At 40.2% G+C, this 23,663-nt stretch overlaps 4 protein-coding genes across 4 annotated transcripts; all 4 read right to left on the bottom strand.

Annotated features, from left to right (window-relative positions):
* Positions 1-3,800: 3,800 nt before the first annotated feature.
* Positions 3,801-4,754, bottom strand: LOC134405333 (olfactory receptor 11A1-like). The gene has a single exon (XM_063136578.1). The coding sequence runs from the start codon at positions 4,752-4,754 to the stop codon at positions 3,801-3,803; it is 954 nt and encodes a 317-aa protein (XP_062992648.1).
* A 5,549-nt stretch (positions 4,755-10,303) lies between these two features.
* LOC134405332 (olfactory receptor 5J3-like) lies at positions 10,304-11,257 on the bottom strand. The gene has a single exon (XM_063136577.1). The coding sequence runs from the start codon at positions 11,255-11,257 to the stop codon at positions 10,304-10,306; it is 954 nt and encodes a 317-aa protein (XP_062992647.1).
* Positions 11,258-12,244: 987 nt separating this feature from the next.
* On the bottom strand, positions 12,245-16,135 carry LOC134405331 (olfactory receptor 11A1-like). The gene is made up of 3 exons (XM_063136576.1): positions 16,088-16,135; positions 13,022-13,957; positions 12,245-12,370 (listed from the first exon to the last, which is right to left on the bottom strand). Exons 1-3 carry the CDS (start codon positions 16,133-16,135, stop codon positions 12,245-12,247), a joined length of 1,110 nt encoding a protein of 369 aa, XP_062992646.1.
* Positions 16,136-22,646: 6,511 nt separating this feature from the next.
* On the bottom strand, positions 22,647-23,612 carry LOC134405330 (olfactory receptor 2AP1-like). Its single transcript, XM_063136575.1, has one exon. It carries the CDS (start codon positions 23,610-23,612, stop codon positions 22,647-22,649), a length of 966 nt encoding a protein of 321 aa, XP_062992645.1.
* Positions 23,613-23,663: the final 51 nt, after the last annotated feature.

Raw genomic sequence — 23,663 nt, 5'->3', positions numbered from 1 at the left:
AACATTCAAATGATTAATTGCTATTTCCCCATCTTTATGCAGACTTAACCCCTGTCGAGTTCAGTAGAACTTACTCCTAGGTCAGTCCATATACTTTTCCAGCCAAAGTTATGTATTTGTGTTTCCTTGATTTACAGCATAATTCTGTGAATGTTTATGCAGAAGTAAATCCCACTGAGTTAAATTGGGCTTCCTCCCAAGTGTAAACAGGATCACTGAAACAGGAAAATGTTTGATTTTATTATCTCATTCTGGCTTGCTGAATTTATTTATTTCTCTAGTAAAATCTTGTTTAAAGATTCCCCCCATCAATATATCACACATATATGTGTGTGTGTGTGTGTGTGTATATATATATATATATATATATATATATATATATATATATATATATGTGATCACAGTTTTTCTAGAATAAGCCCTACATAAGTTGCTGGCATATTTTTGAAGACTGCTATCCATTTTGGAGAATATTTTATTACATTCATATCTCTGTTTTCTTCCATCATGGATTGCAAAGTGTACCACCTAAATAGTGACAAGACCAGGTTTTTCAGCTTCTGCGACTGCATCATGCACCCTCAGACCATATAGTGGGATTGAAGATGAAGTCTAATTTTTGTTCTTTGAACAAACAAACAAAAAATAGAATGTTGTTTTGTTATTCGCAAGAGGACATTCATCCATTTGTGATATATCTTTGATTACCTGCAACCACATCCAGGAGGTTTCAACCAAATCAATCCTGAAGCAAGCCCTTGGGTTTTCCATGGAGAATAGTTTCTCTGTCATTTCCTTTTAATCATGATGTGCTTACCCAGGGCTGCCTAGGTTGAGGGACAAAATGGTACCCTAATACAAACCTTGTCTGGACTGATAGTTGAACTTTATTTAAACATTAGTAGTGGGATAGAATTCTCCTGAAGGCAGCAGCTTAGCTCAGGAAATGCAAGGCAGGTTGCATAGCCTACACATCTTGGTCCTCTAACACTAGGAGTGTGCAAAGTGGGTCTTCTCCACCTTGAAATTCGAGCCAGAGCTCCGTCGAGGTGATTCTCTGCCCTGATTTACTGAAAGCCCTGAAATAAGCTCCTGTAGTTTACCCCACACCTCTCTTCTCTCATTCAGCATTGTGATGAATCCCTGTGCTATATCTGGAGAAAAGCAAACTTCACATGAATGGTCATTTGAAAGGAAGTCTCATTGAACTCAGTGGGGCTTACTCCCCTTTATTGAGACTGCAGGGGAGTGAGATTTACTTCTTACTTCTGAATACACATGCACAGAAGGGGGTGGCTTCACAGAGGCTCTCATCTAGCATTGGGATATGTTAAAGATTAAAAGAAGGCTACGTAAGGTGAATGAGTATCTCTGCTCCTGCAGTATTCTGAGTGATCACTGCTATACCACTGGGGATTTTATCAGTGGAAAAAGGCTATTTAAGGTGAATGAGCATCTCTAGTATCCCTGCAGGGCTACTTGGGACTTTCTCATTGGGAAAATCTACTGTGAATGAGGAAATAGGGCACCCCTATCTCCTTGACCATGTCAATGCTAAGTCAAATAGGCACACCCAGAATTTAATGTGGAGGAACAAACCACAATGCCGTGGAGTTGTACCGCAGCTGCATTTTAGAAAGAAAGAAAGAAAAAACACCAAAAAGAGTTTCAGGAACTGCACCTTTTCAAGATGGAAGCAACAACATTGCTGTGGATTGGCAACAATGTCATGTGTTGCAAATGACCTCAAGGTGTTCCCAATCCACACTAAATCAGCCATGAAGATTAGCCCAAGGATGGGAATAATTGTTTTCAATAGTGTTGTGTATTCCATAAACATGGTAGGAAATGGTGTTATCAATGTCTACACCAGCCCTATATCACAGGATTGTTCCTGGATTGTCCCTGTGTGTCCAAATTATGCAAAGGGGATCCTGGGAACAACCTGGGATGACCAGGGACTTTCCCCAGGATATTTGGGACCATGGAAAACCCATTTTTCCACAGTCCCGTGACCATCCTGAGGACCATGGGCCACGTGGCTGCTGCTCCCAGGTCATCCGTTCATCCCTGCAAGTAGCAGGGCTCTTAAAGTGGACATGGAGCTGCGTTGGGACAGTCCTTGCCCATCGGGGGTGGGGAGCAGGTTTAGGGGTTATTTTAACTCACTTCTCCTCCAGAAGAGGAGGAGGAGGAGGAGGTGGTGGTGGTGGTGTGTGGCTGTCAAGACCTCCCTCTTGAACTCCTGTGATTATAAGTGATCTTATAATTATGGCTGAAGAAACAGTTCTTGGAAATGAGAATCCAAAAAGGCAGTTCATCTCAGCTGGTCAGATGGTTGAACTTTGCTTTCTTTCCTCTCCTCTCTTCTTGACATGGCCAGATGGAAACAGATACTCAAGGAAACTTTTCTTGGAAAGGAGGAGCCAAGTGGCATTTGATCCAAACCAGACTATTAGAGTTGTCCTTGCTGTCTCCCATAGATGAAGCTCAGTGGAATGGCTGCTGGTTGGAAGAATTCTGGGGGATAAGGAGTCAAATGGCATTTCATCCTAGGTGACCTGATGAAATGGGATTTTCTGCCTGTTATCTCCCTCAGATATAACTACATGCCTGTAACAAAATATTTTTGCTACAGCAAAAACATTGGAAAACAGAGGTGAATAAATTTATGAGAGCAGGAACACCCTCACCCCCAAGTTCATACACATTAGCTGAGGAGGGGTTATGGGCATAAAATGCATGGATTAGTTTGGATGTGGAGAATTCTGGAAGTCACCCTAATGTTGAGGTGGTTTGACTTCTAGACTACCATCCTGGGAAGCTGGAAGATGCAGGCAGGAGGTGAATGCCTGAATCTATTCCACAACTAATCCCTTGGGTCCTCATACTCCTTTACAAGCTCTCTTTATTTTGTAATGCCATCAGTTGTACCGATACCTTTTGCTACGTTCATCAATTCATATTTATCTCTCAAAAGATGTTCATGTACTGGTTATCAATTACTTTTCAGTTTTATTTATATTTATTCACTACTTTTGGAGGAGGGATAACATGCTGTAAACTGTATTATAATATGATTAGATTATTGTATGTATTAGCTGATAATATTTACTATTTCAAGCACTTACACATTATGTTCTCTGCTGCAGTTGGCCCCTGAAGCAGTGTACAGCCACAATAAAACAGTATAAATACCCATGAGGTTTTAATAACTGTTACAATGAGTAATCATGGGGGGGGGGGGAGAGTCCTGACTGCAGTCTGGTTAACCTAGATGAACATATGAAGCTACATGGACCATTGGTCCATGTAGCCCATTACTTCTACCAACTGATAGTAGACATCCAGGAACCCACACAAAGATCTTTCCCAACACTGTCTGAACATACCATGGAGTCAATCTGGGCTCTTCTGCATACAACACATGTGATCTGCCACTGAGCTATAGCATTTTCCCTGTGCATAAAAACAAATGCATAAGACAATTTGAGATGAATGGAATGGAAATGAGCATAACTTGGATCAAGTCAAGTAGTAGCAAAGTAATACAGGAAGAATAGCATTGCAAGTAGTGTGATTGTAAGAACACCTCTTCCAATTCAGTAAGTACTTCAGTTCCATCTAGTAGGAAAGCAGTCAAGATAATGAGTGGTAAGGCAGACTGCATTTCAAAACCAATTAGGCATATGAAGACATAATAATCCAAATACATAAAAATACCTTATCTATGAGTACAAGTAAAACATTCATATCATGATGCCAATAGTACCAATATTCAACTGTTTTTCTCTTGAATGTTAATTAGATCTGCGAAGCATCTTTAAAATTTTCTTTGCTGCTCCCTTTACTTCTTTGTTTCTCAAACTGTAAACAAGAGGATTGACCAGAGGAGTAAGCAGAGTATAGAACAGAGAAAACAGTTTCTTTAAATCACTCAGGGAACTCATGTTTGGTAAGACATAAACTATCATCAAGGAGCCATAGAAGCAGGCAACCACAGTGAGATGAGAGGAGCAAGTAGAGAATGCCTTTTGTTTCCCTGTAGTAGATGGGATTCTTAAAATGCTCTTGATGATACAAACATAAGATGTCACAGTTATTAGAAATGGAGCGAGAGTACCTATAAAGGAGATTATGAAGGCAGTAGTTTCAACCAAGTGGGTATCATTGCATGAGAGTCTTATCATTGGGATCAAATCACAGAAAAAATGATCAATTTTGTTGGGTCCACAGAAACTCAGCTGAGATACCAAGAATATTATGAGACTGATAAACAATGATCCACTGATCCAAGATCCAGCAATTAGCAGGATACAAATTTTGTTATTCATGAGCATTGCATAATGCAATGGTTTGCATATTGCTAAATAACGATCATAAGACATGACAGCTAGAAAGTAACATTCAGTTGTTGCAAGATACCCAAAGAAATACAATTGTACAAAGCATCCACTAATAGAAATAGTTCTGTCCCCACTCAGGAAACTGACCAACATCCTTGGCATGATGGTTGAGCTGTAACATGTCTCCAGGCAGGACAGGTTTCCCAGGAAGAAATACATGGGTGTGTGAAGATTCTGACTGAGGATCACTAGAAAGATAATGACGATGTTCCCAGCCATGGTCACAGTATAGATGGGTAGAAACAGTATGGAAAAGAAAGTCTGAAGATCTTCACTATTAAAATCAAGAAGAATAAATACCGCAGGAGCAGTTTGATTTCCCCCTTCTTGGTTGATTTTCAAGTGCATCTATATAATAGCAGAATATATCAAGATAGAATTAGACTTGTATAATTGATACAGGGGTTCTAATTTAATTCCAGTTTAATTTAAAACACATCCAAAATGGTTCAGTACATCAGTGTTAACTACACAAGAAAACAACAATATCTCATGTTATTGAAGTATATAGACTAGTAATTCAAATAGGGTTTTAATGTATATTTTTTGTAAAGTTTTATTTATTTATTTATTACATTTCTATACTGCCCAATAGCCGGAGCTATTGGGTGGTATAGAAAAAACTGTTATAAAATAACTGTTAACACTGTTATTTTTAATATAGAAGGTATTCCAACAAAGCATTAATTCATTCAGTTTCCCTGGTCTCATTTTTATGTAGCTCTCTCACACAATTGTCTCATTCTATTTGATGGAAGGTAAAAAGAAAGGAGGGATGAAGGAAAATTCTATTCATCATGTCAGAAAATTGTCTGATGAAGGCTACTCAACTGTCTGTTTACTCAGAAGTAAATCCCACTGAGTTCAATGTGGCTTACTCCCAGGTAAGTAAGTGGGTATAGGATTGCAATGTGATAAACAAACATGTGATTAACAACTGATGCTGTGCCTCACTGAATTCAGTGGGATTTCCTTCTGAGTAGACATATATAGGATTGCACTATAAACCTGCTTTGTCATCCTGAGTTTGTTATCAATGCGAGGTATCCTTCACTACTAACCTTTTAAAGTCTTCTCTAGTCTCTGAATTTGTAAATTAAAGGCATCAATCACTTGTAAGAGATGTAAGAGCTCATAAGAGATGAAAGCACTTTGAGGTTTCAATAGTTTCTTGACTGATTTCCATTATGGCATAGGCTTTAAAACATGGTGCACCAGGAGGTTGACTATAGAGGTAGCAATACATCACACAATCAGGCCAACAGTTAGAAAGGAAATGGTTGAGCAACTGGTTAGCAACTTGCACCTCTGCTATGAACTAAAAAAGTGCAATTGTGCGGTGGAAACTGAAGTGTCCAAACATTCATTGCAGCATCAACGTTTAAAATGGTGGGATCCATCAGAACTCATTATATCAATATAAAGATGTAGGGATTTTTTTTTAAGAAGCATATGTTTTGGAGAGCAGAGCAATGGATTGTGTGTGTGTGTGTGAGAGAGAGACAGAGACAGAGACAGAGAGAAGGAGAAAAAAAAGATGTGAGACTCCTACTTAACTAGATGCCTTTTTCACTGTATGAATAGAGTCAAGTTTAGAAGGCCAGGCTTAGTGTTTTCTTCAGGCAAGTCCACACAGAGACACATCTTCTCTCACCTCAGAGTTAGCAAAGCAGGACTTCTGGCCATAAGTGTGTGTGTGTGTGTGTGAGAGAGAGAGAGAGAGAGAGAGAGAAGTTTGAAATATTAAAATAAAAACTAAATCCATTGACATCTAAATCAACATCAAAAAAGAAAGAAAAGAAGAAGAAGCCCGAAGCACCTTCTTCAAATTATGGATCAAGTCAGGGCATCTAATTAGTGCAAGGCAACTTCCATGTCTCCTTAAAACCAAGCTATACTGTAAATTTGATGACTTGGACTTTTCTTTATTGCACAAAGTAGTGATCACAGCTATAACTGAACTAACAACATACTTTCTGTGGTCTTCAACGCACAACAGCTCTCAGTGTCAGTTACATGGAATCCATCCTATGCATGAGAACCCTGTTTTCAGAGATCTATCTGTAACGTTTCCTTGAAGGTTTGCCAAACTTCTGTTACAATGAAAATGTAGATACATCTCTTCTGGATAGATGTGGTCCATTGCTGAACATAACCAGTCTAAAGCTTATATAAACATCCACATCTATTAATCAGCCTGAAAAAAATCTCAGTGAAAGTTAACATGGAAAGAACAACACCCAAATCATGAGGGAAATTAGTGACTCCCCTATCATCATTGGCATATCAGCCTTCATGGCGAAGCCCTAAGAGCCTTCACAGCTGTTGGATTTCTTGAGTTCTGTCTCTTTTGAGATCTGTTCCCTTTCCTGTTCCATTTTACTTCTCAGGAAATAACTTGGGTATGCTGCTACTCAAGCCAGGTTGTTTTAAACTGGGGCAGGATCTACTAAACTGCTTTAAAATGGTTTATAACAGTAGTGACAACTGTTGAGGCCCAGGACACACTCCATATACAGTTTTCAAACCATTTTCAAAGTATCATATCCTGCTTGGTGCAGATCTGGCCCAGGCTGAGGCAAGTGATAAGGGAAGCTGGAGGAAAGCAATTTGCCTCAAAATTGAGAATGTTAGTGATTCTGAAGCTGCCTTTAAATGACTGCTCTGCAAGAAATCATCCTTCCTATTCTTTAATAGCATTATTATCAGGAGAATTGATCATTAATGGAATGGCTTCCCATTGTTCTAAATTTTTGATAAGAATACTGTGGCGATACCCACCTTTCTGTCCTTTAGGGATGTATGTGTTTGTATGTCTAGTGAGTGTGGAATGTTTGACTGAGTGGGTGTGGCTAGTGATGCAGTGAGAGAGGGGGAGGGAGGAGTATAAATAGGTTGGTTGAGGGGATTGTGAGTTTTGGTTTTGTTTGTTTGGTGGGAGGTTTGGTTTTAGTCTAGGAATTTTAGTCTAGCTTGTGCTTCGTGAGAGTGTTTGGTGTGAGGAGTGAGAATTTTAAGGGACTTGGGATTGTTATTTTGAATATAAAAATATGCAGGTTTGATTTAAATTAAAATACTAACGATTTGTTAAATTTCAATAAACTTTACATTGTGTCCTGTTACCACAAACTATGTGCCAGCTCGGAGTGATTGCCTGCTATATTACAGTGTAAAAACATCTAAAAATAAACGTGCTGTTCCGTACCTCAGTAATAGAACCTATTTGCCAAAACCCTTTACCCTGTTCTCTCACATATAAGGGAGAGGTTGTGTTGTTTTTACCCTTTCCTCAGGTTTTTCAAGAGGTAGCGCTTGGCTTGAGAATGGTGTGCTAGGCAAGGCCTTCTGTATAAGGTCGTTGTCGCAGATACCTTTAATAAGGCCTTTTCCCAGAAGATGGTTAACTGCAATTCCAAGCAAATATGTAGTCAAAAGTATCTACTAATTTGGCTTTTTAGTATCTGGAGTACACACGATTATGCTACCAATGCCATGCTAACACTAGCATATTAGCCCTTTTATGTATGTATTTTTAATATTTTTATTGCATTTATATCCCACATTTTTTCCTTCAGAGAACCCAAGGCAATGTACATAATGTTCCTCCTCTCCATTTTATCCTCACAACAACAAGCCTGCGAGGAAGATTGGGCTGAAAGTCTGTGACTGGCCCAGCATCAACCAGTGAGCTTCCATGGCCGAGTGGGGACTAGGACACAGCTCTCCCAACTCCCAGTACAACACTCTAACCACTACACTCCAGTGGCTCTCATCCAGTCCGTTCTCTCACTTAATTAGTTAAAAAGCAACATGCTTTAAAATGTTTTATCTAGGGCAGGGTTGGACTAGTCAGCCTTCACCATCCCTTCCAACTCTGTCATTCTATGTGAATGGTATTATTGGTTGCCAGTTTGGTATTTGTAACGTAGAATGATAGTTTCTGTCGCACTGTAGCTTCAGATGCATGGACTCCATGTTTCCATTTCAGTGAACAGACAAATCTACGACTTAGGTTCACCAATCTGAAGGCCACCACAAAGTCATGTGGCGCTCCCTGCCATTCCATGTACCAATGCTGACAGGCCTGGCCTGGCAGTTGAATCTTACTTCAATACTGGGGAAGGGACAACATCCTCCACTGCACCTGAAGGCAGGTTAGGGGATGCAATGCAGGCCACATGGTTCTCTCCCAACACCTTGCTACCACTTCCCAGCATCTGCTGCCTGGGGCAACTGCTTTTCTATGACTAATGGTAGGGCCAGCCCTGACCACTCTGCCTCTTGCTGCCACACAGGCCACAGCTAGACCTAAGGTTTATCCTAGGATCATCCAGGGTTCGCCCCTGCCTGAGCACTGGATCCCCTGTGTGTCACCTAGATGAACAGGTTTGACCCCTGGACGATCCAGGGATAAACCTTAGGTCTAGCTGTGGCCATAGTTCAAAGGTAGTGTTTAAACTGGAAATAATTACAATAGAAAATACGGTACTATATCCATATTGCATAAATAACATGACTGTGAAGGGTATGACGCTTAACAGCTCTTCTTTCCCAGCATTTTGGAGCTTGTGTGAAAATGGAAACTCTTAAGACAACATGGTTTTTATTTTTGTTGTTATTAATTGAATTTGACTATACTTTCAAGCTGTGCCTGAAATGCTCTGATCAGTAAAAAATGAAATTTTAAAAAAGAAAAACAATGGAAAATGAATGGAATAAGTCGTAATTGATAATAATGTCTGGACCATTTAGAAGGGCAAGAATTCACATAATGGCACTTTAACATAATTGTAAACACACACTCACATTATGATGCTTCTATTTTAAAATGAAACTGGAGATTATCATTTCAGATAATTTAGCACTACTCTGAAAAGGTCCAGAATTCTGACAGGATCTTTATCAAAAAATTCAACCTGCATTCATTCCTGATAGACTTACTAATTTGTAAATTAATGATAACATATTACTAATGTAATATGTACCCAATAAATGTAGCAGCAGAAATAGCTCTTTCCCATTTTTACTAGAACCAATGTTGTGTTGCGTTTGCTTTCCCCTCTCCTGCAGACAGTTGATTTCTTCAAGTCTGCATGAAATAAGGAAATCTGGAATATGTGCTTAAAACACTATATTTCATAAAAAGGCATACTTCTCTGTCTCTCAAAGTAATTCTAGACTTTCAGTAAATATTGTTCATTAGGCAACCCTAGAGATCAGATGTGTCAGGGAAAACCAAATTTCAGAATGTCTTAACTTTAATTTTTGATTATAAAAAATGATGAAATTAGCACTTCTCCTAATTTTGCAATGGAGTTCCCCAATCAAAATATGTAGGAAAAAAATGTGTATATTGGGGAAATGTGCACATAAAAGTCATACATTTCTGCAAATAACTTTAAAATTATCTTATGACATTGCTTGCACAAATGAGTATATAATCATATACAAAGAGGATGTATTAGGACAAATGTATACAAAAATGAGTATGTATTCTCATGCAAACTTTTTTTAAAAAAATGTTCTTAAGATTAGAAAAGGAAGAAACTGAAATTGACAGATACATCCATCCCTATTTAAACCATGAAAAGTTCTAACCAAAATATATCTGCCAAACTGATTGTAAAATAGTATATAGTGTAGCTGAAAAATAACATACAATCTGGCTGAAAAATACTTTCTCATAATTATGTCATTGTCTGAAGTCCTTCCAAGTAGAATGCCAACAGGATGTCTTGGTAAAGAATTAAAGACAAGGCAAGTTGCTTTTGAGATTCCTAGGTGCACAATGAAGACATACACAGGATGCATTACAATTATGTCCTTAATGAGACACCATAAGACATTCATATAATTATATTAGTGGTAGAAAGGTTCCCCCCTTTAACTTCTGGATTTTAATGAGTTCTATGAAACATCTTGAGAGTTTTCTTTGCTGCTTCCTTTACTTCTTTGTTCCTCAGACTGTATACAAGGGGATTGACCAATGGAGTGAGCAGAGTATAGAACAGAGAGAACAGTTTCTTGAAGTCACTCAATGAACTTGTGTTTGGTAGAACATAAACTATTATCAAGGAGCCATAGAAGCAAGCAACCACAGTCAAGTGAGAGGAGCAAGTAGAAAATGCCTTTTGTTTCCCTGTAGTAGATGAGATTTTTAAAATGCTGTTGATGATGCAAGCATAAGATGTCATGGTTATTAAAAATGGGGGTAGGATGCCTATGGAGGAAACTATGAAGGCTGTGATTTCAACCACTTGGGTATCATTGCAGGACAGTCTTATCAATGGGGACAAATCACAGAAAAAGTGGTTAATTTCATTGGGACCACAGAAACTCAGCTGAGATATCAAGAATATTATAAGATTGATACCCAATGATCCACTGATCCATGATGCAGCAATTAGCACAACACAAATTTTCCCATTCATAAGCAATGTGTAATGTAATGGTCTACATATTGCTAAGTAACGATCATAAGACATGACAGCTAGAAAGTTACATTCTGTAGTTGCAAGATACCCAAAGAAATACAGTTGTGCAAAGCATCCACTAATAGAAATAGTTTTGTCCCCACTCAGAAAACTGACCAACATCCTTGGCATAATGGTTGAGCTGTAGCAAGTCTCCAGGCAAGACAGGTTTCCCAGGAAGAAATACATGGGTGTATGAAGATGGTGATCAATGATGACTAGAATGATAATGAGGATGTTCCCAGTCATGGTTACAATGTAGATGGGCAGAAACAGTATGGAGAACAACGTCTTCAAATCCTCACTATTAAAGTCAAGGAGAATAAAAGTAACAGGAGCTGTTTGATTTCCCTTGTCTGGGTTGGTATTCAAGTGCATCTATATGACAGCAAAGAGATCATATCAACAAAAGAATAGACAAAAGTATCTGAAGGAGAATTCAGTTTAATTAAAGACATGCCCAAAGATTTTATAGGATAGTTTTCTTAAAATACGACATATTAGGAGGCTGTGATCCTAGGCTCACTCTCTAGGGAGTCAACTTCTCTCTCTCTTAATAAAGATGGGCATTCAAACTTGCAGCCTTCCATTCTAAGGTCTAAAATGGGAGTATACAACAGATGATTTAAATGAATGTTTTCTGCACTCAGAAAATTAGAAATACACACATCATGGTTATTCTGGGGCACTTAAAACATATTGCATCAACAAAGAAAAACAACAACCAGGACACAACGCCCCACAACCTCTTTCTCTTGCTTGTGAATAAGCTACTATTAGGACACTGGCTGCTGATTCCTATGTTCCTGATGTTTTAAACATCAAAATATGTCACTGTGATTGTGAATCAGGACATCAAATTTGTGATAACGCATTTCCAGGAGTCATTACCTTGAAGATGGAATATCCTAGAGGGTTGGTGATGATTCCTGTTGTTTTAAATGCTGGAACTTCTAAGCAATTATAAAATATACTACTTGCTGGTCTTCAATACGCACCACCTCCCAAATATATATTATGTAAAAGCCATCCTATTAGTGACAATCTGCAACGTGCTTCAAAAATGTCTTACAATAAAAGCATTGATATATATCTTCATGATAGGTTCTCTCCATTGTTGAATATAATCAGTTTATATCTGTTAATCAGCCTGAAGAATGTCACAGAGGAAATGAATGTGGAAAGGGCAACACCATAATCATAAGGGAAATTAGTGACTCCCCTATCATTATGGGCACATCATCCTTCTTGGCAAATACCCAGTGGATTTCCTGAGGTCAAAACCCACAAAGAGAACTATTAAAATGGCTTCTCATCTGATCTGGGCATCAGAATACCATCCCCTTGAGATTTTTCCTTTCCCCTTTATTTTCCAGGAAATAACAGTCTATCAGCATGGACCTTACTACTGAAGACAGGTTGGGTAACCAACTCTGAATATAGTGATAATCTTATGATGGCAATAAAGGCAGGTAGTGTCTCAGTTTGCTTCATGGGTGGGAATCTTTGTGATTTTATGAAGCTGCCTTTTCTATCTCTCAGTGAATGTTCTGTGGATAATCCCATACTGGTTCTTTATGAGTATTATCAGCAGGGGACCCTGTTATCAGTGAATGGCTTTTCAAGTGTTCTGTATTGTTGATGAACATATCTTCTAAAGGCCCCCATCCCAGTAGCTGATGAACTGTGAAATATGATTTTAATAGTATTTCCTTGCCCAGATTATAACCATTAAGACTGTTTATTACAAACAGTATAATGTCCAAATATTAATAAACTACTTACAAATTACGATGCATTTAGTTTTTTGATATTGATTTGTTTCAACCTTCTTCTTATTCATTTCCCCTTCTCTTTTCAATACCACTCACATTTGTTATTAAATGTATCTGTTGACACAGCAATGTTAAGTGTTCCTGAACCCTTTCTCTTCATTCTATATTTGAATGTCAATATGAAGCCAAATTAAACCATACTTATGTACTCAAAGTACTTTTTGACTCCCTGCCTCTATAAACAAGGAAAAAACAAATTAAAAAACAGTTTTCATAATCACGCACTGTAAAATATTCATATTATAAAGTCAAAAGTGTCGACCCCCCACCTACTATTTTCTCCTGAATTTTAGTGAGTTCTGTGAAATATCTTCAAAGTTTTCTTCGCAGCTTCCTTTACCTCTTTGTTTCTCAAGCTGTATATCAGGGGATTGACCAATGGAGTGAGCAGAGTGTAGAACAGAGAAAACAGTTTCTTTAAATTACTCAGGGAACTCATGTTTGGTAAGACATAAACTATCATCAAGGAGCCATAGAAGCAGGCAACCACAGTGAGATGAGAGGAGCAAGTAGAGAATGGCTTTTGTTTCCCTGTAGTAGATGGGATTCTTAAAATGCTCTTGATGATGCAAACATAAGATGTCAGTGTGATTATCAGTGGAGGCAATGTCCCTATAGAGGAGACTACAAAAGCCGTCATTTCAACCAAATGGGTATCACTGCATGCGAGTCTTATCACTGGGGTCAAATCACAGAAAAAATGATCAATTTCATTGGGTCCACAGAAACTAAGCTGAGATACCAAGAATATTATGAGACTGATACCTAGTGATCCACTGAACCAAGATCCGGCAATTAGTAGAATGCAGATTCTGCCATTCATGAGCATGGCATAATGCAGTGGCTTACATATTGCTAAATAACGATCATAAGACATAACAGCTAAGAAGTAACATTCTGTAGCTGCAAGAAACCCAAAGAAATAAAGTTGTGCAAAGCATCCACTAATAGAAATCGTTCTGTCTCCACTCAGAAAACTAACCAGCATCCTTGGCATAATGGCTGAGCTGTAACAAGTCTCCAGGCAGGACAGGTTTCCCAGGAAGAAATACATGGGTGTGTGAAGATGCTGATCAAGGATGACTAGAATGATAATGAGGATGTTCCCAGCCATGGTCACAATGTAGATGGGCAGAAACAGTATGGAAAAGAAAGTCTGTGGATTGACACTATGAAAGTCCAAGAGGATAAATGTCACGGAATCTGTCTGATTAACCTCTCCTTGGTTAATTTTCAAGCGCATCTAAATAATAGCAGAAAATATCAGGAAAAGATTAAACATGAATTTTTAATGCAGGAGTCACTTTAATTCATTAAGCTTCCAATAATGGTTGTTAATGTATGTATCCCATAACCAGAGATATTAACAGTCAACCCAACATTTATTTATTATTTATTTATTTATTACATTTCTATACTGCCCAATAGCCGGAGCTCTCTGGGCGGTTCACAAACATAACTGTTATGGGGTACAATGCAACAGTGGGAAAAGCAATCAAAATAATATCCACATATCTACATGATATCCTATGTTTTCAGTGCATAATGGCAATTTTCTAAGTATAATATTAATTTGCTAAGACACAATAGATGATGATGATGATGCTGATGATGCTGATGATGATGTTTTCAGTGCTAGTTTCCCTGATGAAATATAAAACTCACTGAGTTTCCCAGAGCCACTTTGTGCACGAGCCAGAACCTACCTCTTTGGTGAAGTAACACTTTTTGTGAAGGTGCTATCTATATGGATGCTGTAGATGCTGCTGCCCCAGTTCACAGAGATGTCAGTGAAGTGCTTCCCCAGGTTTCTAGTTGTCTGAACAAGATAAGTCCTTTTGAAATTCCCAAAAATATTTGCAGCTCAGATGGGACTTGATGCACTGGTTTGGAATGGCCTGAGTGGTCAGTTGGAGGCAATGGAGATGGGTAGGTTTTTGTTTGTTTTGTTTTCAAGCACTTGGACTGACTTGGATAAATTATCCAAGGTTGTCTGTTTTGTTTTTGTTTTGCTTTCTTCTAGAATAATTTCCTAGTTTATCAAAAGTGAGTTTCCAGTAGCTCACATATCTCCACCAATTTCTCCAGTGGCAGCAACACAGGTCATGTCTACAACTAAGGGTGTAGAGGGAGGGAGGGGGAGGATTGCAGACTTACCTGCTTCCATCATCCTCCCCAGCATCCAATTGGCAGCTCAACATCCCAGAAGTGAGGAGGAACATTGCAGCCACTTTTTTTTTCGTGGATGGAGATGGAGCACAATTGCACTCCACCACATGATCTTGCAACTGTTCCCCACTCCACCCCAATGGGTATGGACTGCCCCCATGCAGCTCCGTGCCCACTTCCAGAACCCCACTACTTGCGGGGAAGAAGGAGCAACCTAGGAGAGGCAGCCACACTGCTCACAGATCTCGGGATGTTCCCAGGACCGCACAAATATCAGGCAATCTGCTGTCCCAGATATCCTGAGGAAAGTCCCTGGACATCCGTGGTTGACCCCTGGATCCCTTGTGTGTCATTTGGATGCACAGGGATGACCTAGAGATGACCCTGGGATATAGGCATGGTGTAGACATGCCCCAAAAGGCTCAGTTCATACAACACATTAATCAGTGCAGTGTGAAAACTCCACTCAATTGCTGAGTTTTTAGGGGGTACTCCCCACATAACACGTTCTAGCTCCACCATTGTGTGACTGTGGGCTACTGTGGAATAAATCCATCATGAAGTTCCTCTGCCCTGTCTCATTTCCCAGTCCTCCCAATGGTATCCCATCAGTCATTGTTGAAAACAACAACAACACCAAAACCCTGCAGCTCTCCTAGAGAGACACTCACTCCTTTTGCCAATCTTGCCAGGGAACTCTGTAGCCAGTGGAAAAAGTCAACTCAATGCAACGGAAAACTGCACAGAGCCAGCCACACAACATACAACACAATGGTTGTTCAGGAATTCTCCTTGGCACAGCATGGATATTCTGTGTGGAGTGTTTCCCCACCACCACAAAAACACACACCAATGCATGGAGTTTTCCCGCCAGACAACATGTTTCTCAACAGTGGTGTAAAAACTCCATTGTGGAGTTCTTGGAGTGCTGGTTGTTATACCGTAATAAACTTATTCATTCATTCATTCATTCATTGTGGAGTTCTAAAACCAAGGTTGAGAAATGTGTTGTCTGAATGGATCCTTAGTTTCGCGTAGGAGTAGATCAAATGCCAGTGAGCTGTGTGTGATCCTCATGTGTTGCTGACATAAATGGGTGTGTGCATCTTCCCCATGCATTAAAAAAAAAACCTGCATTAAAACTATTTGAACAGTTTGCCCAGTTTGTGTATCATGACAACAAAGAGTTTACTGCAGTCCTTACCTTGAATCCAGAATTCACTAGATGTTTGATGACTTGCTTTTTCCTCATTGCACAAAAACGTGTCTCATAGAAATAATTGCACAAGCAACATACTTTCCATTTAAACAAATATCAGCTCTCAAATGTATGCACTGTGCATGACAATGCTGTATTTGATGTTTCAAAACATCCATCTGGAAGATTTTCTTTGCAATCGTGTACTGCAAATGTGGATGTATTTCTTCTTCACAGGTGCCATCTATTGCTGAATGCAATAACTGCATAGCTTATTTAAACATCTAAATCTATTAATCAGATTGAAAACGTTCAATGGGAAATGAACATGGAGAAGTCAACACCCAAACCATAAGGGAAATTAGTGAATTTCCTATCATTATTTGCATATCATCCTTCCTGGGAAATCCCCAAAAGATTTCTTGAACTCAAGGGATTGCCATCCTTGAATCTTATACAGGGCCCTACATCACTGAGCCATATGGGGGGGGGGATAACACCCCTTTGTGTTATCCAAACTGGGGGATTGCCATTTCCCCCCTTTTTCAGGATGTAAATTGGTCTATCAATACAAAGACTGCTACTTAAGCTAGGCTGTTCTAAAAGACTGATGTAAATTATTAACATGTACAAGAAAAATGGAAGCAAAAGTCCACATTTGCCTCCAAGCCTACAGTATATGATGCTGAAGCTGACTTTCTGTAAAACAATCACCTTCCTATTTTTTTTAATCAATATTAGTATCTTACTTCCATGCCCAGCATAGCCTGGGCATGGGGAGGCTATTGTGGATGGGGGTAGGAGATGAGGCATGGCATAGGCAGCCTCCCCATGGCACCACCAGAGAGGGGAGGGGGAATCCAGGCTCATAAATTGGCTCTAGCCCCTTCCCTTAACTTCCTCTTTGAAGCCCTCCCTCCCTCTCTGAAGTCAGTGTGGACATGCTGGTAGTCCTTTTGAGGGGGCAAGTAGGATTTTTTTGCTCATAATCTTTCATTGGTTATGAGTTTTCCTCACCTACTTCACACTGTAAGACAGGTGGGGAGAAATAATTAGGTTGATTTGGCTTTTTTAACAATTTGGTCACATTTGATGATAGGCAGGTATTAGGGTGACCATATGAAAAGGAGGACAGGGCTCCTGTATCTTTAACAGTAATGTAGGAAAGAGAATTTCAGCAAGTGTCAATTGAAGTGGGTGAAATTCGCTCTTCATCACAACAGTTTAAGCTACACTAGCTATAGTAGAGTGGCCAGATACAAAAGAGGGCAGGGCTTCTGCAGCTTTAACTGTTGTGATAAAGAGGGAATTTCACCCTCTTCAATTAACACCTGCTGAAATTCCCTTTTCTACATTACTGTTAAAGATACAGGAGCCCTGTCCTCCTTTTCATATGGTCACCCTAGCAGGTATGTGCGGGCATCTTGAGCAGGTTAGGGTTGGTAAGCATTCAGAGGCACCGTTGCAGTGATCCGTGATGCCTGAGGCTCGCCAGCTGTGAGCCTCATGGCCCAGCTGGCAGCGATAAGGGTTACCTTTGAGGCCAACCTTCCTCACCCACTCAGAGCCCTGTGGCACAAGGGGAGGTTGATGCAGAAGGCCTCCCTACCTTAAAAGGAGAAGCCTGGGAGATGGCGAACTTTGAGGCACCACTCTCAGGCCATGAGTGTTTTGCCTGGTAAAACAATGGCATGAGGCTGAATTAGATAAGATTCCAGCTTAGGTTTACTCTTTCTGCAGATCTATTAATAACTGTGGCCCTGTTTAAATCGCAACCCATACTCCCCACAATTAGCCATTGGATTGCCATCTGATGTGTATTAATAGGAAATAATACTACAGCAATATCATAATGTATCAATCAATGTTTGATACCATAATTGTGTGTGTGTTGTTTTCCTTTATATAGCCTGTCTTTGAATAATGGGTGTGGTAGACATGAAATAAATAATAAATTGTTCAATGACTCATACATATAACTTTCTCCCAAAGGTGACAAGTGTTCATTTTAACTAGGCATGTGCTCCGCTCCGATTAGAAGCGCAGAAGCAGGAGCGAATTGGCCTGCTCCGCCTTGCCCAGAGGCAGAGTAGAAGCGGACCGCGGACCCCTAGAAGCAAGGCGAAGAGAAGCGCCCATTTTTGGAGCGCTCCTGTTTCCGCGGTCCGATCCGATCGCCATCTTGAAACATTTCGCTCATAGGATTGCATTGCGGAAAAGAAAGGGGGATAACTGTGTTGTTTTTGAAACTATCTTTCTGAAAATTCTTGTGCTTGGAGAGTGGTGGATGGGGGTCATTTTGAACCTACTCTCAGCTCTCTGCGTGCTGCGGTTCGTGTGCTAGAATTTTTTAAAAAACGGCGGAAAAATACCTTTTCCGAAGGGCTGAGGGGCAGAGTCAACTCCCGGTCATGATCACATGATCCCAAAGTTGGAGGAGGGGATAGGCAAAATGGGTAACTTGGGATTCTGGGAACTTCTCTTTCTTAGTCTGAACGGACTTTTCCCAGTGTTTTTTAAAACAGTATCCCCACCAAATGCACAAACACAACCTGAAATCATATACTAAGCCAATAATAAGAGATAGAAACACAGCACTGCTATTCACCCTAACTTTGGGGAACAACTGAAAAGATGTGGTGCAAGGGGATGAGCTCCCCTAGGGCATCTCATCGTGGACGTGCCCCCACTCTTTCCTGCACTGGAAGGCCATCAGAGCCTTCCAAAGAGAGTAAAACGGTGGAGCAATGCCTATCATGAGTCGAAGTGAGCGTTTACTTCTTAGTGGTGGAGCGATGCCTATTATGGGTTGAAGTGAGCGTTTACTTCTCAGAGCTGTTGGTGAAGCAATGGCTTTCACAGGAGCCATTTTGGCAGGGTTTAAGCCCTGCCAAAAAACAGGGGATGATGGGACTGCCTTGAGTCTGGGCGTGCATGTGTATCCCTGGATAAGCTATCATGGTGGTGAGTTTGAGGTTTTTAACGTGCAAATTGACGGAGCTATCGAAAGGGGTGTGAATGGGGTGTTGGATTTTCATAAATTCCCCAAAATTCAGGGGATGATGGGATTGCCTTGAGTCTTGGCGTGCGTGTGTATACCTCCATGAGGTGTCATGGTGCCAAACGTGAGGTTTCTAACTTTCACAGAAAAAAAGTTGTATACTTTTTAAGCTTAATGCAAGCCTATGGGGGGGGGAAAACGGAGCTCCGATCCGGATCCAGAGCTCCGCAGCGGAGCGGAGCGGACATAGGCAGAGCGGGGGTGGAGCGGGGCGGAGCGAAGCGTCCCGATCCGCAAATCGCGGATCTGGAAGTGAAGCGGAGCGGTGGGTCCGTGCACACCCCTGATTTTAACTTGCCATGTCTTTCTCTGCAAAGGTTCCCATTTACTGATAGGACTCCTCCACAGTTATTTCACCTCTTTATTTCTCAGACTGTGTGTAAGAGCATTAGCCATGTGGTTTGAAACACTGTAAAAATAGTGTGTGCAGCTTACCCTTGCATGGAAGGGGACAGTGAAGGATTGACAGGTGGCAGAGGCAGGAGTTGCTTCTCTCTGTAATGTGGCACAAAAGCTTCTTTTATGGCTGACGTTTCTGCAACATTAGATTTCTGGAAATCCCCAAGCTGCCATTTCTATGCAAATGGCTGATTTCGGTAGGAACTGGTTGCTGCTGGATCTGCTTGTTGGGTGGGCAGACACTCAACAGGTGGGTCCTGGTGAATGTGGAGGCTCAGTGAGCAGGTTGAGGGGGTGCAAGCAGCAGTTTCAGCAACTCAGGGCCCTCCTGGTGAGTCATCAACCTCTAATTTCAATACAGGAGTATATGATCAGGAGACTCAGAATTGCTCTACATTAAGCAAAAATCCCACATTCTTAGTGGGCTTTCTTATTCCAAAGTCTTTCTGGGTTTATGATGGGCTCCTTTAGATGGCAAACACATAATTTGGAATTGAAAACTTCCCTTCTTGGCAATACTATGAATGTTCAATGAAACAGCATCATCTAGTGGCTGAATTATAGCACAACTCCAGCATTACACACTGCCATTACAGTGCCATTAACTGTTATTACAGCTTATTTCCAATCTTTTTGAAAGCAGGTGAAAGGCAGAAAGTGCAGGAAACATGCTGGAGGTCGACTATATCATGTAAAGGATCTGCAAACTTCCATGAGTGTCCAATCAGAATCATGCAATAAATTGCTCACATAGAGAAGTTCTGTATTGCACCCATTCAACACACAGACATTTAAGTGGGATCTTATTGAATCATTAACTTAACAGTGCATAGAGCAAAATATTGAAACTAATGAGCATGGATGGTCTTCTATATTTGGAAACAGTCATTGTATGCTGAGAAGAAGGTCTAACAATTCATATTTTAGAGGATTACTTAAAAGATTTATCAGCTGAGGTTCTCAGTCACTGGATATCTAAATCAACTAACCACTGCATAACAAAGAGTTGTGCCTTCTTTAAGCCATAATTGCCCAAAACCTCAGGATAAAACAAACAAACACACACCACAAAATCCTCTTCTCCAACTCCCTCATCCACTGACTATCAAAGGAGTCAGAAAGCAGTAGATGAATATAACTAGCAAGAAATGAAGAAAAATGCACTGTTTCTATAGTTGAAAAATAAAACAAGAGCTGACATGGTACAACACAGGCAAACTTATTGTGCGCAAGACCCATCTGTGAGGATGGGCACCGGTGGGTGGGTATTGGACTGTCATGGGTATAGGCAGGACCCATGACTCTCCTTTCATTCCACCCTCCTTTCTCTCAAACATACATTTCCTTCCTTCGCTCACTTTTAGTCTCTCTCACACACTTTTAACAGCCTCACCACAAGCCACACACAGATGCTGAGATCCCATCCCACTTCCTTTGCACCCCTCAGCTTTTGTCAGTGGCAACCAGTCTTTTTACAGCTTCACTGGCTGCCAATCCAGGCCTGAGCCTGATTCAAATTGTTGGTATTAACATTCAAACCCTAAATGGCTTGGGGCCAGGCTATCCGAAGGATCGCCTCCGCCCATTTCCACCTCCCCGGACCCTAAGATCATCCTCAGGGGTCCTTCTCCATGAGCCACTGCTGAAGGAAGTGAAGGAGGTGGGTACCAGGAGGAGGGTCTTCTCCACTGTGGCACCCTGGCTGTGGAATGAGCTCCCTAAGGAAGTTCGCCTGGCACATACACTATGTTCTTTCAGATGCCAGGTGAAGACCTTTTTTATTCTCTCAGCATTTTAACAGTCTATAACTTAATTTTAACTTGGCTGTTTTGTATACAGATTTGTATTTTAAATCTGTATTTCTGCACTGCTGCTCAGTTTTATCCTCATTGTGCTTTTATATTGAACATTTATACTGTGTTTTTATGCTGTTGCTTGTTGTATACTTTGAATTGTCTTCATGGTTTGAATTTTTGTGAAGCACCCAGAGAGCTTTGGCTATTGGATGGTATAGAAATGCAATGAATGAATCAGCTCAACAGAGAAGGAGGTGGGCAATTCAAATGGGGAGGTTTGTACATGGGAGCAATGCTCCCCACAAACTATCTTCCCCATCACACTCCCCCACCCTACTAAACATGCTGGGCTGTAGAGTGGTTGCCATGGGGAAGAAAGAACTTTGAGATTGTCACACCTGTGTTCTGAATCCCCCCACTCCCGGATTGAAATTGCACTACCTACAGCCTATACTTTTTGAAACCAAACTACATAGAAAAATTAAAAATAAAATTAAACACCACTAGATTAAGAGAAAATGTGTGGAAATGGTAAGCTAAGGCTCTCACCTTCAGTTGTACACTACAGAAAGCATATTCTCAACTTTCATACTTGGTTCATATTTGTAACTTAGCCTCGATAAACCACAATTGTCCCATTCAGAAGTCAGCTTTAACCATGGTCCTTAAACCAAAAAGCCAGGCCGTGTTCAGAAGACAACTTAAACCACACCTTTAGCCACGGTGAATAAAGAAAGCCTTATTCACTGTGTTTAAAGCTGTGGTTTAAGGTGTCTTCTGAGCAAGGCCTGGCTTTCTGGCTTAACCACCATATTTAAAGGTAAAAGCAGAAAGCCAGGCCATGTTCAACAGACACCTTAAACCATGGCTTTAATTATGGTGAACAAAGCAAAAAGCCTTATTCACCATGGTTAAAGCCGTGGTTTATGGTGTCTTCTGAATGGGCACTCTGTCTCCTTGGTCTTAAGGATCAACCACACAGGATCCAGACTAAATTCGAATTGAAATACACATATCTTTTTAGAAATAAAAAAATGTATTATTACTATCACTTCTCATCTGTTTAGTAACATTTAAGGTGTAATATTTTGTAAACTATATTTTTTTACATTATTGGTGTTGCCGTTATTATTACTATTGACATTTTCTTCTACAGTTGCCCTCAAAGGGGTGTATAAGCACAATAGTCCACTTGAAATGAATGGAAAATTCTCCATAAATTTTATTAAACATACACCTGTAGTTAAAGATCTCTGTGAGCTTAAGCAGTTAGACCATTTGCTATATCTATAATGCATCTAATGAGTGTTCAATGAATCCCAGAAAAATCCAACAATTGGCATAAGGCTTTTCTAAGTATAACTTTTACATCTTTGTTTCTTAGGCTGTATATGAAGGGATTGGCTATAGGAGTTATGACTGTGTACAAAAAAGAGAAGATCTTATTTAGATCTTTGAAATTACCAGTTGTTGGTAAGATGTAGACAAATATTAAGGATATATAGAAAATGGAAACTACGGTCAGGTGAGAAGAACAAGTGGAAAATGCCTTTTGCCTTCCTTTCAAGGATGGGATTTTCAGGATGGTGCTGATGATAAAAGCATAAGATGTTACAGTTACAAGGAATGTAGGCAGAATTCCGATGGATGAGGTAATGAAAGCTGTCGTTTCAATAACCCAGGTGTCACTACAAGAAACTCTTACAAGTGGTGTGAAATCACAAAAGAAATGATCGATTGCAACTTGGCTGCAAAAAGTGAGTTGCACCAACAGGCATGTTAAGATGGTTATAAGTAGTAATCCAGTTGCCCATGATATTGAAACCAGCACGATACATGTTCTGTTATTCATAAGTGTGACATAATGCAATGGTCTGCATATGGCTAGGTAGCGGTCATATGACATCACTGCCAACAGGTAACATTCTGTAGCTCCCAAGGTCGAGAAGAAATGCATCTGCACAATGCAGCCCCAAAGAGAAATGGCTTTGTCCCCTGTAAGAAAACTGACCAGCATTCTGGGCAATATAGTTGAGGTGTAGCATATTTCCAAGAAGGCCAGATTTGCCAGAAAGAAGTACATGGGTGTGTGGAGATGTTGATCAGCCACCACAAGTGCAACAATTAGGAGATTTCCAAACACAGTCACAATATAGATGACTAGGAATAAAAGGAAGAGGAGATTGTCCAAGTCCTCAATATTCCCAAACCCTAGGAGGATGAACTCCGTGATACTTGTTCTGTTTTGCAATATTTGGTTTTCCACAAGCTGCATCTACAGATAACAAATCAATTATTGAGTAAAGGAAAAGTCAGACCCCCTGTA

The sequence above is a fragment of the Elgaria multicarinata genome, chromosome 11, assembly GCF_023053635.1.
Source record: "Elgaria multicarinata webbii isolate HBS135686 ecotype San Diego chromosome 11, rElgMul1.1.pri, whole genome shotgun sequence".
NCBI classification, from domain to species: domain Eukaryota; kingdom Metazoa; phylum Chordata; class Lepidosauria; order Squamata; family Anguidae; genus Elgaria; species Elgaria multicarinata.
This window is presented reverse-complemented; position numbering and strand designations above follow the sequence as displayed.

Coding starts and splice junctions, on each gene's coding strand:
- LOC134405330 (XM_063136575.1), bottom strand. CDS start 23,612: ATGCAGCTTGTGGAAAACCAAATATTGCAAAACAGAACAAGTATCACG.
- LOC134405332 (XM_063136577.1), bottom strand. CDS start 11,257: ATGCACTTGAATACCAACCCAGACAAGGGAAATCAAACAGCTCCTGTT.
- LOC134405333 (XM_063136578.1), bottom strand. CDS start 4,754: ATGCACTTGAAAATCAACCAAGAAGGGGGAAATCAAACTGCTCCTGCG.
- LOC134405331 (XM_063136576.1), bottom strand. CDS start 16,135: ATGAGGAAAAAGCAAGTCATCAAACATCTAGTGAATTCTGGATTCAAG. Junction 13,958..16,087: donor TAGTGAATTCTGGATTCAAG/GTAAGGACTGCA, acceptor GCTATTATTTAG/ATGCGCTTGAAAATTAACCA. Junction 12,371..13,021: donor CGAAGAAAACTTTGAAGATA/TTTCACAGAACT, acceptor TTCCCACCCATG/AAGCAAACTGAGACACTACC.